This window comes from Limanda limanda, chromosome 16 (genome assembly GCF_963576545.1).
Source record: "Limanda limanda chromosome 16, fLimLim1.1, whole genome shotgun sequence".
Taxonomy (NCBI): domain Eukaryota; kingdom Metazoa; phylum Chordata; class Actinopteri; order Pleuronectiformes; family Pleuronectidae; genus Limanda; species Limanda limanda.
Genome location: NC_083651.1, coordinates 12,420,845 through 12,439,565, shown reverse-complemented (window position 1 = coordinate 12,439,565; position 18,721 = coordinate 12,420,845). Strand labels below are relative to the sequence as shown.

Here is an 18,721-nt window from a genome sequence, read left to right as displayed (position 1 = left end):
AATAAATCCCAGTCAGGACTCAGGGACTGACTCCAGAGGCCTTGCACAGGCTCTTCCGGCAGCAGGAAGGTGGTGAGGGGTAAACTACAGATGCTGACCGAAATCGAATCCTAAAACTAGATCGTCTGCTAAAAGAAACATGTTTAGAGTCACTAGATCTGGATTGTTATGCACCTATTGCACACACTAATAAATGTAAGTCTCATTTTCCGTAAAGATCCGTGAATTATTCTCTGACCAACTCATTGGCATGGCTTCAGTTATTTTTGGCGCTTGATTTTAAAACTGGAACGATGGAGACAGTAATGTTTGGCTAGGTTTAAAAAGAAACAGCACCCCAAGGTTCTGCAGTTGCATCTGGGGACTTAAAAATGTACATTTGTTTCACAATGTCAAAGAAAGTGATCCACACCAAAGTGAAATGGAATCTTCCCTGATCCACCTCTTTGCACCAAGTTTTATGGTAATCCTTCAAGTGGTGATTGTGTAATCCTGTTCAGTGTTTCTACGCCAAAATTATATGTTTTACATCAAAATTGTTGTAAATTGTTTCCATCCTTGTTGAACGGAGACGATAAAAACCTGATGTTATTGGGTGTTGATGTTTTTTGTTTTGACAAGTGGAAAAGGGACTTAACATACGCCGGTGTTGAGAAGTCCAACATGGCCTCATCCTCATCCATCTCGTCTTTGAGCAGGAATTATTCACATCATAACCGAGCGGATGATGGCGAGCCTTAACCCTATTACTGGTCGGTCTGGTTTTAATGAGGCCGGCATCATCAGCAGCCTCTGATTCTCTGTCAGGACAGGAGGCAGCTGGTTTGTTGGGTGTGTATGTGTGTGTGGGGGGTTGTTAAGAAGAAACCAGCTCTGGCAGGCCTGGTGTTGCTCATCAACCTGGGCACCTCTGGAGTATTGACACATCTGCTCCATACTGTACCGTCTGCGACCTTTTCACCTGACCTCCCAGCATGGCTCAGGTGCTGTGGAGATAACTATGTGCGTGGTGCTGCATGCTTTTGTTTGCCTGGTTCGTCAGGCTTCTACAAATGAGTGTGTGTGTGTGTGTATGTGTGTGTAGCAGGCATGTGACAGTGTGAAGGGAGCTTGACGGATGCTCCAGCCGGACTAATATCAGGGGAAATCAGATCCAGCACTGAGGGTGAACAGCAGGAGGATGAGGAGGATGGGGTCAGTGAAGACGCCCCTCTTCTCTCACCCTTCTTTCCCTCCCCAGTCAAGGAGACAAGGAATTAATCATTAATTCAATCAACCGCACATTGATTAAGAATCGGACGCACGCCTGATGTATATCTGGGCCTGTTATTACTGGCGTCTCACCTTCTGTTCACCCTGACACATTCCGAGTTGCTGCTCGCTTAATGAGTCCACGCAGAAGAACAAACATTACATCACGCGCGGTGATTAACATGATAAGCAGAGAGCGGCCGAGTCCATTCTTTGGACGGAGAGCGGTAAACTCTCATCAAGGTCAGCGCCTGAATGTAGCCGGCCTCAAATGCTTTCAGGATTGTATCCCCCCCCCTCCAGAGAAAGACAATGGAGATTTGATAAATCATCTTCAGCCATTAAAGCACGTGTGATTCAGTTCACTTTACTCCACTGGGCAAGTTTATGAGCCTTCACTTCATGTCTTCTTCTCTTTATTATCCGCCTGTCATTGATTTGTGGCTCGTCCTTGATGTATTTAGGTTTGAGGGACATTTGTGTTTCTCGACTCTTCTTTGCTTGTTTCTGCTTTGGTTTGTTAACAACAAGTTAATATGCAGTTTCTATTCAACACAACACAACATACAACACTAAACTAGAAGAGGACGATAAAGTCCTGCACTTAACCTCCATTGACGTGCGTCATGTGTCCAACATGTAGGAATTAAACAACTCGAAATTGCACAATTTGAGCAACGGGTGCAGTTCTAGGAAGCGCACTAGGTTAAGTGGAGCCTGATGGATATATATCAGTTGGCTGATGATATTAACCTTTTGCAGACATATCAGTTTGGTAAAAAAAGTTCATTTTCTAAATTCAAGTTCTATATGTTTTGGTTGTATTTGTGTTTGCATTTTAATTATAGTTATTAGTAAGAAAATGAATGTTGAAACTATTAATATCAAGCCTCAATTACATTTCTTTGTCATAAGGGTTTGATAACAACATCTAAGGAGTCACTGCCATTTTATTACTTTGATATATACATGTTAGAGATGTTCCAATACTGATACCAGCATCTGAAATGCCTGGCATACTGCTGAATATACCAGGTCTGCCATCAACAAGTATACTCAAATCTATGTTCCAATCGGGGACCACATCTTTAAAGTATTTTAGTTGCAACTAAACAAAACTGCAATTTACTTTTGACAGAAATTCTTCTTCTTCGCTGCTCTGGAACAGTTGCACCGTACTGTGACTGGCAGGTACTGTTTTTAGAGCAGCGAGTAGTCAGGGCTGGACACATACCAGCAATTTGATAATATTTCACGCTGGAATGTTCCACAAGTAAAACGAGCTACGTGAAGGCCTATCGAATGCAAGACTTCAGTTTCAAGGGGTGACACTAGTGTTGCCAATAACAACACTACCAATAGGCCAAACACCAATGATAGCAATCATCACTTCCAGACAGGGTTAGAAATTAGAAATTAATCACACCAGAACATATGTGTCAATATCATCCCCCAAAAATCCATATCAGTCGGGCTCTAGAAAAAAGTTTTGTACACACGTCTGTTCAAACAATAATTAAATTCATTATTTGAGTTATGAAGTTGCACTGAACAACTGGTGCCTCCACTTTCACTGTGAGGTGTGAACTGTGTCGCCTGATGAACTGTGTTATTATCCACAGGCAGTTATTCAAATGTTTCCATGGCAGCACTTTAATGTGATAAGGAAATTATATTTTCTAAAGGCCGTGGAATGATTCCAGTGTATGAGCCTGTTTTCTGACTTTACAGTTCAGTAAAGATTAATACGGTGTCATACGGTGTCATGGTATTTTGCAGTGCTGGAAGTCTAAATGCGGCATTTTATTGTGTAGTAGGCTAAAAGAATTGCTAAGCCCTATTGAAATGTTTGTGTGTGTGTGGGCACTCTTTTTCTGGTATGTCAGCAGACCCGGGGTCAGGATGTGGCAGGAAGAGATTTTATTTATTATGAGATCTATCTGTAAAATGATCTGTGGTTTGAACAGATCCTGCGTGTGTGTGTTTGTGTGTGTGTTTGTGTGTGTGACCACTGTCTCCACTTCCTCCTCCTCTGTGCCCTTTTATCGCCTGGTAATAATAACAGCGATGGAGTGATGCCTCGGACAGACACACACCGTGAGAACAGCCTGGGGTCATGATCTGGATAAGAGCAATGCTGGCATATATGGGTGATGGTCATATAAAAAAAATTACCTCACACCTTACAGGAACGTGTACGCTCATGTAACAGCCTCTTGTGAAGATGACAACATTTTGATTTATACCTTGGCCTCGTGGCCACTCCGCTGTCGTGTCTTTGGCTTGATTTACCCTCGTGTCCCCCTTCTCTCCTCGCCCCCCTTTACATCTTATCTCCGAATGTATAACTGTTATTCTTCCATAGACCTCTCACGACCTCCGCAGACACCAGCGAGAGGTCAGCGATGTCTCTCTTTGATCCGTAACGTGCCAGCGGGTCCAGGAGAGCTGCAGGGCTTTAAGGAAAGGCTCCTCGCAGCTTTACGGCTCTCTGAGTGCCCTGGCTGGTGTTGAAAGGCAGAGCTCGATCACTGTTTACCACATTACTTCTCACCGCTACAAACGGTTAAGGGCAAGCTATTCCTGTCCCTTGCCCCCCTTGGAGATGGGGCCCTGGCGGAGAGACAGCGTCTGTAGGTGACAAATATGCGCAGGATTTAAGTTTTAGCCGAGCTTTGCACGCCAGCCTCGGTGCATATCAGGGAAAACAGCCGTGCATCGGATGTGCCGCTTCGCGATTCAAGATTTTTTTGCGTCCCACAGCCTGCCCTGAAGACAGAGGTTTTATTAAGACGACACAGTTTTAGCGTCGTCTTAGCCCGTGTTGATGAGGAAGAGGGTTTTTTAGCATGCAGATTACAGTGGTGGGAGAGAAAGGAGACAGCAGAGGAGAAGTAGCACAGCTGGATTAAAGACTTATGTAACAGTTGGATCAGAGCGAGTCAAGTGGGAGAGGAAGCTGGGGCAACAACAGAATACAAATGTTGTCATTTTTTTGAAAGTAATCTCACATTTATCCTTTCGATTTTGTTGCAGATACAGTAACTTGCGTCATCAGGAATGTAGCGGCTGCAGCATCAGCATTTGAGGCTAAAACAACCTCTGTCAACGCGAGCGCACTATTTTTTTTTAATCCCTGTGATACATGCACACCTGAAAATGCACATCTCCTGACCACTTGCGTACACTGGGCGTGCACGTGCAGGTGTAAACAGGAAGGCATGCGTGTCTGAGCACGACAGGTGTTAGCAAAGACAACACTTGCAATTTATTATCCGTGTTGTGTTCTCCAATTGTAGCAGAGGACAGTGCCGGGAGTTTTCTTTCGAATCAGTGAAGGCGACGTCCTGACCGAAAAGACCCAGTCATCTCCACTTCTGTCCATCCACATTAAAACACTGCCCTGGGGGGTTTTCAAACTAAAACACGGCCAGCAACGTTCTCAAACATCTCTGTTTCATTGGCTCTAAAACTTTAAACAAAAAGGTAGTAATGCTGGTGTAGTCTGAGATTGTTTGTTTGTACTAAAGCACTGGTACATTTGTGTGTTACGTCTCCACCTCTGCTGCATTATCCCCCAAATCATATCCTATAATAAATAATTATAGCAGCTAATGGTGCTCACTGTCTCTGTGAGATATGATCCCTCGCTGTATTTCATTAGTCACTTCCTCTCTGCTGCTTTTGATGTTTCATTCCACTTTGTTCCGAAAAAGGATTTTCCACAGAGAATATGGTCTTAAGAAGTTTCCAGCTGAAGCAAAAATAAAAGCACAGAGAGGATCTTGAGGACGATGTCTGGGGCAGCACATTTTCCTTAAAGTCTCATCATATCTTGTCAAATCCAGTTTCACAGCATTACATTTGAGAGAACATGTTACACGAGTGATCTTCACTCCATGTATAGCGCAGCCTCCGCGTGTGAAGCTGTTTCTTTGTGTTTTGAACTCGCAGGTGTAGCGTAGCTGCTGGCATACTGTGTTGCTATGGTGATTAATGGTGAATGAGTAGCAGTGGAGTGCATGTTGAACAGGTAGCGTCCTTCCTTTTAAGCTGATCAAGGTCTCCAGGCTCCTTTTATCTTTTGCTCGATGCTGCAACAGACTTCACAGCTTCCGCTAATAACTAATAACTCCTCTGTTCTTTTCCTTCTCTGTTTCTCTTAATATCCTCATACTTGCACAGATGTATTGTTTGACTGAAATTGGCTGATTTGAGCCTTTCATAGCCATATCAGTATCAGGATATATGTTTACTGATAGTTCTTTTATCAACAGTTATTTACAATAAAGTTTATGTGGTAACTGTAAAATATCAAGCCTCTGTAAGATGTCTTTGTCATAGAGGTTTGACAATAACATTCTTTATTTCATTCGTTATTTCATTCTTTTAATGTTGGCTACATCAGCCGATATATCAATACTGGAAATGTTTTTAAATTAAATGATCTTAAAGTCACTTAAGCATCACCACCTGTTACATCATATCAAACAGATAACATATTTAACTAGACTGACTTTTGTCAGTGTCGTTTTATTTATGCATGTATGAAGAATATTTGTTTTATAGTTTGTACCATTTATACAATTAACAGAATATGCTAATCTTACCAATGTTATTTAGCTAGTTGTTTAGCCTAATGTTTTGTGAGCCTATTTGAGGTATTTGTGATATTTGATTATTTATAATCTGACATCAATATAAACTAGCATTTCATTTAGTGTCAGGAAATTTTTCAACCAACGTATCATAGTTTTCAATCTAAGATAGTCTTATATTAGTGAGGTAACATACAAGTAATATCTATATGATAACTACTTTATGCTGTTTTATTGTAGTAATGTATAAAATAGCACTCATATTTAGGCTTTGAATATGCTAAGAGAACAAGATCCATGAATTATCTTCTTGGCAAATGATGACAATGTCAATAAACCTCCATTTTGCAATTTTAAGAAAGTGATGAAAACAATTTCTGTTGTCTCGATCTGTGTTAAAACGTATTGGTTTCTTTCTTGCCCGGTGTTTCATCCTTCTGCCGAATTTCGTGGGATTCTGCTCAGTAGTTTTTGCGAAACCCTGCTCACAAACACACTGAGACAGCGGTGACATTTGTCAACACACTTTTCTCTGTCCAGCCAACACGAGTAGTTCATTAGGACAATTTGATCTGTGAGTTAATGAGGGAAACCTTCTCCAGCACTCCACGGTGTAACAGTGGACAGGTGGCGTGGGGCTGAGACATGACCATTTAATCAGGCCAGTTTATGATGCATTCCTTTTATTACACCTCTGCGGTAGAGAGGACCTCCATCATTAAGGCAGCATGGAATGATCCCGGCACTTCAGGGGTCAGAGGTTACTTTACCACCATTAAGCCTGCAAAGATGTGCCCCCTGCAAATGTTAGACAGACGATCAGACCAGAACAGAGCTAAAAATACTGTCTTTTTAAAGCAGGATGCAAAATGTTAAAAATAGCAGCCCTGCATCTGCTCTTTCTTCAGAGTCTAAACATCCACGCAAGAAGAACACAGCCCTGTACAGTATGAAGCAAACGCAGCAGGAGAAGTTGCAGTGGTGGGATGTTTGCCGTTGCCGTTGTTTATGATTGTTGTCAGACCAGCCTGTGAGTGAGGAGGCGGTTTCAGTGTTGTTAACAAAGACAAAGCCTCCAAACCAACCAGCCGGGCACTTTGTCTGATGGAGCGGCGGCATGAAAAGGGAACAGTGGGGCCGGGGTTGATACAGATCAGTGAGGATTAATTATCAGATAACCACAAACCACAATGCAATCTCTCTGTGTCTTTTTCCAGCGCTCTGCCACAGTCACACTGTCGGGGTGTGACACTCGCAGCGGCAGAACGGCACAGACAGAGATATGATGTGATCATTGAGGAATTAGGGAAATGTGAATTTTAGAAGGAAAAAATACTAAGGAAATTTGGTGCAGATGATCAAACTCCTTCCTGTTTCCTTCCTTTCCTTTTCCAAACTGTCAGATTGATTCTGCACAAGCGACGTTCTTGTTTTGACTTTCTACTGATTTGAGACCAGTGAACATGTCACTTCATATTCCTAGGACAGATTGTATGAATGGGTTTTTGACTGTTTGGTTTGATCATTTACATTCTCTGCTCTCTTTCCCATCAATATGTGCTCATTCTCTTTCATTTATCCTCCTTCAATCTGCTTCTCTTTCCCCCTCTCTCTCTCTCTCTCTCTGTTTCCTTCATTTCACTGCATCACTCTGGGTCATATCCCCCCCCTTAATGTTTTGGAGTCGGCTGACACTGTTAGCTCGCTGCCTATTTTTATCCCCCTCCTAAGCGCCTGTTGATGGCAGTGGTTAAGTTTAAATGTGTGACTCTTGAGTTTTCCTCTGCTGCAGTTTGCTCTGGTTTTATTGCAGATTTCACACTAGGAAAAGTTACGTTGGACCTCATTTAATCTTTTGTCCCAACGTACACTTATTAAAATCTATGGATTTGGATCTTCAAGGTTACGGAGAAGACATGTAACAGGATCAAACTGTTAAATTTACATCACGCAGACTCATAAAAGTGTTGGACATTGGCAATGATGAGCCGCGTCTCTGCCAAAGTGTTTAAGGACTTTTAAAGCAGTGAAGCGCTGAACCCACCGAGGTGCTTGTTCCAGAACTTTTCTGCTAATGGTCAACACTTCTCCTCTGAGCTGTCAGGCTGCGGCTGCAGTGCCAAGAGTTACGCTCACACTGCAAACCTCAGGCCAAGGCATCACGAGACAGATGGAAACTAACAGCTGAATGTTGTGGTGTCTCGGCTCTTGTTTTTTTATTTTTTCTCTTCCCACGATAGCGTTTTTTAAAAGAGACACCTTGGAAAACATATGAGCTGCACAAAACTCCCAGAATGCACTGTGCTAGTCCCCGGGGAGCTACTTAGATGTAATATAGATGAGCAATGAACTGAAATTGGGGGGGGGGGGGTTCATGCACATGATGTATTCATCATATTGTATCAAGCTGTGGTTTTACAGAGTTGAATTTTGTTATCGAACGTGTGCAAAGGAAAAAGGAAAAAGAAATGTGAAAAGATGAAGCGGCTGAGTGCAGAGATGTCCTGCTGGAGGAGCGGAAAAGATAAAATGACAAATAAACACTTGAGTTACTGAGAGCTGATCCCACATACACACCAACTCTACAAACACACCAACTCAACAAACACACTCATCTCTCAGTTGGACCTCGGTCTATGGGCTTGTTTGTGAAAAGAAGTTTTTGAAGTGGTGTGACACAGTCTTCTGTTTGTGTGTTTGATCCAGGACAGTCAGGCCCGTGTCTTTCTCAGTTGATCAATACTTAACGGACCAGTAATAACATTTTTATTTATATTTGTTACATTTATTGTATTAATGAAGAACTCTGATAGTTGTTTGAATGCAGTGATCCAACTTCAGTACTGATTCCCAAACCTAAACTACAGTACCTACTGATGAGGATACAAGGTATTGATCTAATCTTTTTGACAAATTTAAAGTCAATTTACTGCATTGCTCATTGGAATCATTTTATATTTAAGTTAACACCAAGTTGGCATTATTGAGAAACTAATTCAATTGAGTTTAAGATTTATTGTTGTGAATCAGTCACATCATTGCCAATATTTGATCAACTTTAAAAAGGTCAGTGTCGATTCCAAGATCCGGTTAAAATGTATCAGTTCATCTACGTGTGTTTGTGTGTCTTCAAATTTATTTTACGGTCAATTTGAAGATGTAACAAGTCCACAGATTTTAAAAACTATATATTGTATATTTGTATTATTATTATTATATTGATAATAATAATAACTAAACATATTAACATATTAAGGTCTACTAATCATAACAGCATTAGTTTAGTTATTACTGAGAACAACATGATAAATTACACATCAGGTAAATTTGATATACAAACTAATAGAGGCAGCATCATGTACAGCAATATATAGATTAGACAGTATCAGTCTGCATTTGGTGATAACATTGTTTTTAACAAGGATGAATAATAATGATAAATAATAATTATTGTTTGAGTTAGTTTATGATTATATAAGACAGATAATAGTAAGTAGGTCATGAATTGTGGGTGAACTCAGTTGAACAGTGTGAGTCAACCCATTTTCCTCCTCTCTACCTGTATTTCTATTTTATATCTATATGTCATCTCTGTCTCTATCAGTGTGTGGGGGAGGAGAACTGGGCGGACAGCCGGACAGTGTACATTGGACATAAAGAACCCCCTCCGGGAGCTGAGGCCTACATCCCTCAGCGTTACCCCGACAACCGCATTGTCTCCTCCAAGGTGAGTCAGTGCCTGTAACACCGTTCATCATCATGCCTTCCCCTTTGTCTCACACTCAGACAACCATGTAATCCCTATTGTGAACACGTTTTTTAAAGCATGACACACTTCGCTTCCACGTGTTTGGCGAGTCGTGCATCACCATTTGTCTTGCCAGAAGGATTGTTCGGATGTGCCATCGTTTCCTCGCTCTGTGTTTTTATGTGTGTGATAGTAATTCAGCTGTCGCTCTGACCCACAGTACACCTTCTGGAACTTCGTTCCCAAGAACCTGTTTGAGCAGTTCAGAAGAATCGCTAACTTCTACTTCTTGGTCATATTTCTGGTCCAGGTGAGATTTTCATAAAAAGAAATGAGCTGTGGTTATTTTTTCCACCTGTTTGATCTGCAAAGACTGAAGTGCCACAGAAACCCTCTCTTAGCTCTTGTTTGTCAAAGGAAAAACAAAAGACACAACCAATACACTGATATTTAGATATTTGAGATAATTGCTTTGTCTAATGTCTGCACTTACAATGGTGATAAAGTTATTTTAGCAGAATTCAGTTTTTCGATTATCTGTTTAATATATGAAATAATACGGCAAGTGCACATATCTGTTTAATATATGAAATAATACTGCGAGTGCACATATACTTCAGCAGCATAAACAATTTTATTTTCAAATATTTTTGTGTTCAAGCTGATACAAGACCTATCGATTAAGACCCTATTGCACAAAATGTTTTTAAAACTAGTCTAGTAAAGACATTTTTGTCAATTTTTTAATTTTCATTATTACACTATCAACAACAATTATCGGCTGTTAAAAGAATCGTAGAGCACTAGTTGTACAAACACAGAATTCATGAGTCAATTTTGTGATGTAATATTTTTCATCGCCACATAAAACTGGCCCTTAATTATAGTCCATGGCATACACTGCTTAATTTATCATAGGTAAAGTAGGAAACCATAAACTGTAGATTTGTTCAGTGATGATTTTCAAAAATAATTGTGCAACTTTGTACCTCAATGTCTCCACCAAAATGAATGGCAGTTCTTCCCATAATTTCAGAGCGCACTAACTTTTCTTATATTTACTCTTCAAAAAGTTTTCACTTTCACATTTTCAGTCATTTCTTAATCCTCTTATCCTTAAATTAACTCAGGATTGGTTGAAGACCCTGCCATCATGTTTCCTGATTTCACAATAAAAGCAATTGTCTAAGATTTATAGTGAAATCCTCTGTCCTGAGTTTTAAGGTTATGTGATTGAGTGATTATGAAAAGAAATTGAGTTTGTTAACATGTAATTATCCTGAAATATTGAGTGTCTCAATGTCTTTCTGTCTAATTCTTAATCTTAAGAAACAGCTGTTTATTTTAAACACTATATCGAACCAAATTTGGAATAATCATACAAGGGGGCGATTTCATTGAGGAGGAGACAACGATTTACCTGAATGCAGCGTAGCCACAGTTTTGGTGTTTCATCAGTAGCATGTGAAATACTGCATCCTTTCAACGGGACAAACTGGGCAACCACACAGCGGCAATGTTGGCACGCCTCCTATTTTTCTTTCTGTCAGTTGTAGAGCTCCCTCTTTGTTGTATTCTTCTCCTGTATGAGTGCAGATGGAATATATATAAAACCAGATTTGATTACTGGGACAGTTCAAGTTTGCAAGATTGATGCTCAAGTCCCTATTACGGAGGCTTTTTTCTCCCTGCTGCACTTCCTTACTCAGCATTGCATACTTGGCATCTCTCCTCTCTGCCTCTCCCTTCTTCCACCCCTACCCCCGCACCGCTCTCTCTCTCCTCTTTGCAGCTTATCATCGACACCCCCACCAGCCCAGTCACCAGCGGCCTGCCCCTCTTCTTTGTTATCACTGTCACTGCCATAAAACAGGTAGGACACACACAAACAGCGCATGCATTTCCAGGAAATATTGCCCACATCGATCCCTCTATCTCTCTTTCTCTCTCTCTCTCTCTTTCTCTCTCTCTCTCTCTCTCTCTCTCTCTCTCTCTCTCTTTCTCTCTCTCTCTCTCTCTCTCTCTCTCTCTTTCACACACACCAACTCGCAGCATCGTATACGCACAGCCAATCGGGACGCTCTGTTATCCGCATACACGCATTCCTCGCTCGGAGAGGGGACACGCCATTGAATATGTCTGGTGATGTGAGAAATATGATAATGAATGGTCTCCTCTGTTAATCACTCCGGCCGAGTGTCCTGTGCCCCTCGGAGCTGCATCCTCTCTGCCGTGTGCTGGAGCTGAGAGATGGGGTGCTATCAGTGATCGATGAAGCTGTTCAGGCTACGGAGGCCTGAGTTTTACCGGGACATAAATCTAAAACATGACGTGTTGCTTAGAAATCCAGGAATGAGGTCACTAAGCTCTGGGAGCACAATGCTAATTAATTACAGAGTATGACTTTCACCTCTTCCCTCTCTCTCTCTCTCTCTCTCTCTCTTGATATCATGCTACGCTCTGGCCCCGGTTCTCTCTGCACAATAATCCATATTCTCTCTTCCTCTCTTGCCAACAAACACACCGTTATAATCTTGTTCTCTCTTCCCTCTCCTGCTGCATCTCTCTCAGGGCTATGAGGACTGGCTCAGACAGAAAGCTGACTGCTCCATAAACGAGTGTCCGGTGGACATGGTGCAGCAGGGGAAGTTGGTGAGGACGCAGAGTCACAAGCTACGGGTAAGAATGGCCTCATTAGAGCAGCACAGCACCTGAGGCCACAGAGCGACACCGCTGTACTGCTGCCTGGCTCACTTTGCTCTATATCTGTCGTGTCTCACCCCGCCTCCTCTTCTCCGCAGTCCTCTCCAACTTTGTTTCCTTCTTCCTCTCAGGCTCACTCTTGTCTTTCCCACCAATTAATATCTCTGAAACGGTAGTAGAGGGAACAATCGCTGTCCCCTGGCACACCACGCATGAGTCCCCCCGCGGGAATTAACAGGGCCGATGTATTTTATAGATTCAGGTCTTCCTGTCGTCATCCCCTTATGTCATTCTGATGCAACAGCAGATCACAGTTTGGTAGCGTAGCTCAGTCCTCAGTACTCCTGGATATGCCCTAAAAACCCTTAGATTTGTATTCTTTCATATTTTATATGTTTTCAGCAATACTATGTATCATAGATTTTAATTTAACCACGTCAAATTCAACTTGTGTAGCCATGCACAAGGGATTTCATAAAGAATTTGAATCATGAGTTCAGTTTGATCATTTCAGACAAAACCGCAGTTTAATCTTTATTAAAACAATGTGACACAAGTAATACTCTGTTTTGATGTCTGGAGTGTTAACCAATTAACCAAATCTGGGACTTCAAACATATTAACACATTTACAGTAATAAGCCGTCATTTAAAGTCTATGACCTCATTCAGACTTGGTCTCAACATCCATCCTGAGTGACTGCTTATGCATCCTGGGCCACTTATGAAGAACTGTCTACTCAGCTGACGTCTCTGACCCACTACAGTTTCACTATGAATCAAGCATGTTTTTATGCCCTTTAGTGTCCATACATACAGCCACAATATCAATATATCCAAACATAATGACTGATACGCTTCTTAAATGTACACACATACAAATGCAGTGACTATGAACTCTGGGTAAATCCAACCTCATTTGGTTCTAGCGTACAAAAAGGGATGCTGGTGTTTATTTGGGTATGAGTGATCCGATCACAAGTAGCCACCGGAGACACATTCAGGACACATTTTAATCTCAGGGGTAAACACACAAATCTAGAGCTGTACATTTGTGATCAGATCTCTCAGGACGGATGTTGATACCAGGTCAGAAAGGAGCTCAAGTGATCCAAACCATAATAATATAAAAGATGTCCAGCATAGTGATTTGTGCTGTTGCTTCATTGTAGAACTGTAAGCATCACTCTACCCCGCTGTCGCTCTCTCTCGCACACACTCCCGTCTGTCGCAGTCAGACCAGCCATCTGCGGCACCAGGAGAAATGTCACTGCCCTGGTGGCCCAGTGGACCGTCAAAACATCCACAGAGTTATTACCTTCCTCAGCAGAACATTGGGCTATAGCTGTGGGTTAACGATTAAATGAACATCCCCGTACTGGTACCCGGTGCGGGGCTGAATGTCAAGATTTCTGTCGAAAAGCAAGAACCGGTTTCACTGAGCTTGCATATTTCTCGGCAGAATCCCTCTCATATTATCCCAGCTTGGATAAAAACAAAGGTGTCTGTTTGCATTATATGAGTGTTGAGCTCAGCACCTCCTATGTAGATGCGTAGTATAATATTCAGTCCAGTTACACCATTGTGTCGAGATGGTATTTAATGGGTGCAGGTATGTTTAGATTCTGCTGCGTCTGCTGCTCCTGTCGAGCGCGGAGACGGTGCTGGATGTTGAGTGTCATCTTGGAATGAGGCTTCGATACAGTTCCGCAGCATTAAGGGTTACGGAGCATTAGTTTGTGTTTCCATCGCAGTGGATTTCATTTTACATTCACCTGCACCGGAAACTCTGGCTTTTTCTGTCCCCCTTTGTGAGTCATTGTCCCCGTCTTTCTCTCTCTCTGTCTCTTGAGTCTTCTCCTGTTTTCTGCACCAAGGTTTCTCTCTTCCGCAGATCAAACGGAGAGGATTAGAGTGTGAATTGGGAGCAGGAATAATGATGAATATATTAATCATGCAAAATCAAAGCGCGCGTGTGTACGGTCACCGTGGAGATGGGATTTATCTGAGCTTAAGCTGCTCCGCTCACATAATCTGTTATGCAACTTCTAAATCCTTCGGGGAAAAATGGATGTCTGTATGTCTTTTACTGTCTGTTTATATGAACCTCTCGTCAAAATCCTTATCATTTATTATGGATGTAAAAAGCCATTATGGGATTGTGTGTGTGATGAGTCGTGTTCCGTCAGGTGGGGGACATCGTGGTGGTGAGGGAGGACGAGACTTTTCCCTGTGACCTCATCCTTCTCTCCGCCAGTCGTCAGGATGGGACCTGCTACGTCACCACCACCAGCCTGGACGGGGAGTCCAGTCACAAGGTGCCAGGACGAGTGCATGTTTTGGATTTTTTACTCGGCCATATTTAAAAGATTTTAAAGTACTAAAAATAGTATTTTCATATTTATAACCTTATTAAAGTTCCTCTTCATCAAATGGTTAAATTCCTGCATTCTCATTAACACGTAATGCGTGTGTCAGCTTTATGACAACATTGGTCATTATGGTCATTATCCCAAACCTTGTATAATTATCATATTTCACAATTATTGCGTATTTTTTCTCATACAATGTTAAACAATGGTTTAACTAAACACACTTGGATTTCCAGCTATGTTCCATGACAATTTACAGCTTGAAAAATTTCAAATTCCTCCAATGTGTTTATTTAGAACTAATTTCTACAACACATTGATTTATAATTGATAATACATTTCTACAAAAAAATGTAAAGACTAATTTCCCAATGCGGTACACACTCATCTAGAGATGACATTTCTTGTTATTTAATCTTTTAGATCAAGTGACAGATAATTAATCAGCAACAAATGATCAATTAATTGATTTTCAAAATAACTTTTTACTTTGAATATTTAAACAAAACAAACAAGCAAATTGAAGCTATCAGCTTATTTTTAGGACGTTCTTATGGCCCATAGACCCAAATATGAATTGATCGACATGCAGATAAATTTAAACTCTACGCTGCACTGTAGTACTCCACCCTCCCTCCCCATATATGCCCCCAGGGTGACCCCCCTGCTGCGCTCACCTTCCCAGCATGCTTGTCGTCTGCTGACCTGCCAATTGCCTGTGATGGTTCCCCTTCGCTGCCTCTCCTGGTGGACCCTGGGATGAGGAAGCAAATGATCCCTGCTCTCATTACTGGCTGCGGGTGACATTTTCCTCTGTTGTCTTCTTCTTTCCCTCGTCCTTTGCCTTTGTCCCTCAGACCTATTATGCCGTACCAGATACCCTGGCCTTTAGAACAGAGCAGGAGGTGGATTCGCTACATGCCACGATCGAATGTGAACAACCGCAGCCTGACCTCTACAAGTGAGTCTGACACACACTCACTGATGCATCTTCCTCCGACCTGTTATCACATCTTAGAAGTAAATCTTCGTTTAGTTCTGTCTTGATTCGATTTCGCTGTGACCTTTTCCAGATTTGTGGGACGCATCAATATTTACAAGGACAATGAAGAGCCCGTGGCACGGTGAGAACTTTATTTTTAACTTTTCCTTTAGTTTTCACAGGGCCAACCATTTTTTCTCAAATCATCAAATGGTGTTTTTTTTTTTATAAACGCAACTAAGGACTGTGTTTAATTCTTGCAGACCACTCGGAGCTGAGAACTTGCTCCTTAGAGGAGCGACACTGAAGAACACACAACGCATATATGGTACAAACACACAGTTTCACATTGTTAAAATATCCAAAGAAGGGTTGTTGTTATTGTCATGGTAACTCCGTGGTTTCTCTCTCCTCAGCTGTTGCAGTCTACACCGGCATGGAGACGAAGATGGCGCTTAATTACCAGTCTAAATCTCAAAAGCGCTCTGCTGTAGAAAAGTAAGATGAATGTCTAAACTCCTTTTACTGCACACTCAGGGTTTCTGCAGGGTCTTAAAAAGTGAGCCGTGATCCTGACCCTCACGTTACTCCCTCTCGTCTCTGCAGGTCGATGAATGCCTTCCTGATAGTGTATCTGTGCATCTTGATCAGTAAAGCGGTGATCAACACTGTTTTGAAATACGCGTGGCAGTGGTCTCCCGACCGAGATGAGCCCGGGTACAACCACAGGACTGAGAACGAGCGGCAGCGGCACGTGGTCAGTCCATCGACCTCCGATTTAAAAACTAAATATCCACGCCTATAACGCCCAACTCTGATATTCACTAAAACATCATTGCTGTTTTTTTTCTTCCACCCAACCACAGGTGATCCGAGCGTTCACAGACTTCCTGGCTTTCATGGTCTTGTTTAACTACATCATCCCGGTCTCCATGTACGTGACGGTGGAGATGCAGAAATTCCTCGGCTCCTACTTCATCACGTGGGATGAGGAGATGTTTGATGACGAGCTGGGAGAGGGAGCTCAGGTCAACACCTCCGACCTGAACGAAGAGCTGGGACAGGTATATATACACACACACACACACACACACACACACACTAATCACACAGAGACACTCTCTCTCACTCACTAACTCACCCACCCACTCACACACACACACACACACACACTCTAACTCTCTCTCTCCCTGTCTCCCAGGTGGAGTATGTGTTCACTGATAAGACCGGCACTCTGACTGAGAACAACATGGAGTTTATTGAATGCTGTGTTGATGGGAACGTCTACGTCCCGCACGCCATCTGCAACGGACAAATCCTCAGCGCCGCTTCAAGTATAGACATGATTGATTCCTCGCCTGGAGGATACAGGAGAGTAAGTGTGTGTTTGTGTGTGTGTGTGCTTCTGTACAGTAAGCAGGCTCCTATATCCAGCCTGAGTTGAATCTACGCTGCACCAAGAAAAGAAAGACGACTAACATTTCCAGGCAGAAAGACTATTAAAGTAATTTCTTGGACGTTAATGTCCATTTTGCAGGGATGTTGCGTTACCCTCCAGTAGATCCAGTTCATAAAAACGTCAACATTTTCTCTGTAGCCACTGTTTGCTCTGTCTTACATGGACACAGACACAGAAAAAGTGATGAGTCATGCGATTGTGGCAGGGGCAACAGTGATTTGTTTAGATATAATAGATGAAAAGTTGTGGAGTCAGCAGGCGCACCAGAAGCCACCACATATGACCAGAGAGGGAGAAGAGCAGACCCTGCAAAAATACCTAAATGTGCAGAGACCTCAAGAAAGAAAAAAAGATTTCAAACATATTCTCCTGCTGGGAAATGTAGTTCAAACATACCACAGCAGTGACAATATGGCACCACACTGTGATCCTTAGGATGGCAAGGAGCTTGAGGATTACTGCTTGAAAAGAAGAAACAATATCCGGATGACTGAATTCCATGATGCACCTTGGACATGAACTGAACTGTTGCCTGAGTGAAATAAAAAGTGTTTCTTGATTTGTTTGTCTGTAGGAACATGAGGATCTGTTTTTCCGGGCTCTGTGTCTGTGCCACACGGTCCAGGTGAAGGAGGAGGAGACGGTGGATGGTATCAAGAGAGGCATTCACCAGGGCAGGCCCACCTCCTTCTACATCTCCTCCTCACCGGATGAGGTGGCTCTGGTGGAGGGAATGAAGAGGTAAACTCACTGATTCACCTAGAGACGCCCGTGGCCTCATACTGTGTCTTGGGCCACATATGTTGGACCGCCTACTTAGTGGCTTTCAACTCTGATCACCACAGAAGCCATTTTCAGACATGAACTCCGGGAAATATCTGGACAATCGGGGCTGGACATTTTCCAGATATTGTCTTTCACATATAGCAAAACGCAGTCAGACATGTTCACATTACAACAAGAAAATGTCTGAAGCTTCCAGATGAGTTAGGAGGCAAATTCTGATGCGAAAATCAGATGCAAAAAATCATGTTATTGTTCCAAGTTAACATCTATGTCTGCATCCTCGTCCAAAATGTGTCAGAACACCTTTAATCCTTTCTGAGTGTGATGCAAATACTACTGCTGCTCATAGTGTACATGGAAACCTTCCATCTGACTTATTATCCTTTCTGTCTCTCTTGTTGCCAGGCTGGGTTACACCTATCTAAGACTGAAAGACAACTACATGGAGATCCTCAACAAAGATGATGAGATTGAAAGGTTGGTTCATTGTGGTCACACCACAGGAGAGAAACGAGGAGTGAGTCAGTTGATGGATCTGTGTCTGTACATCAGCTGCCCGGAGGGAACCAGACCTCGGATTGTGTTTCATGTTCGGAAGAGGCTACTATAAAAACTACAACCACGCAACGGTGGGCGGAGTTGTTGGTCAAAATGCTCTCACTGATTGAAAGGCAGCAGTGTTGAATTAGAGAGGCATTTTGTGGAAAGTGTCTGATGTTTTGATCGTTATAGGAAGTGTAACTGTGATCCATCCTCTCTCTCCATCACTCTCTGCAGTGGTCTGTCAATAGTGAGTTATATAAAGGAAGCAGGGGAGCAGGAG

General features: G+C 42.3%; 1 protein-coding gene across 1 annotated transcript in view; it reads left to right on the top strand.

Annotated features, from left to right (window-relative positions):
• Positions 1-974: 974 nt before the first annotated feature.
• The window catches only part of LOC133022101 (phospholipid-transporting ATPase IH-like), a 30,017-nt gene continuing 12,270 nt past the window's right edge, over positions 975-18,721 (top strand). Inside the window, exons 1-15 of the mRNA XM_061089113.1 lie at positions 975-983; positions 9,454-9,576; positions 9,818-9,907; positions 11,390-11,470; positions 12,169-12,276; positions 14,489-14,617; positions 15,529-15,632; positions 15,745-15,795; positions 15,917-15,981; positions 16,070-16,151; positions 16,260-16,410; positions 16,520-16,717; positions 16,855-17,028; positions 17,687-17,853; positions 18,304-18,375. Of these exons, the coding sequence (XP_060945096.1) occupies positions 975-983; positions 9,454-9,576; positions 9,818-9,907; positions 11,390-11,470; positions 12,169-12,276; positions 14,489-14,617; positions 15,529-15,632; positions 15,745-15,795; positions 15,917-15,981; positions 16,070-16,151; positions 16,260-16,410; positions 16,520-16,717; positions 16,855-17,028; positions 17,687-17,853; positions 18,304-18,375 (1,604 nt within the window). The remainder of the gene's footprint in view (positions 984-9,453; positions 9,577-9,817; positions 9,908-11,389; positions 11,471-12,168; positions 12,277-14,488; positions 14,618-15,528; positions 15,633-15,744; positions 15,796-15,916; positions 15,982-16,069; positions 16,152-16,259; positions 16,411-16,519; positions 16,718-16,854; positions 17,029-17,686; positions 17,854-18,303; positions 18,376-18,721) is intronic.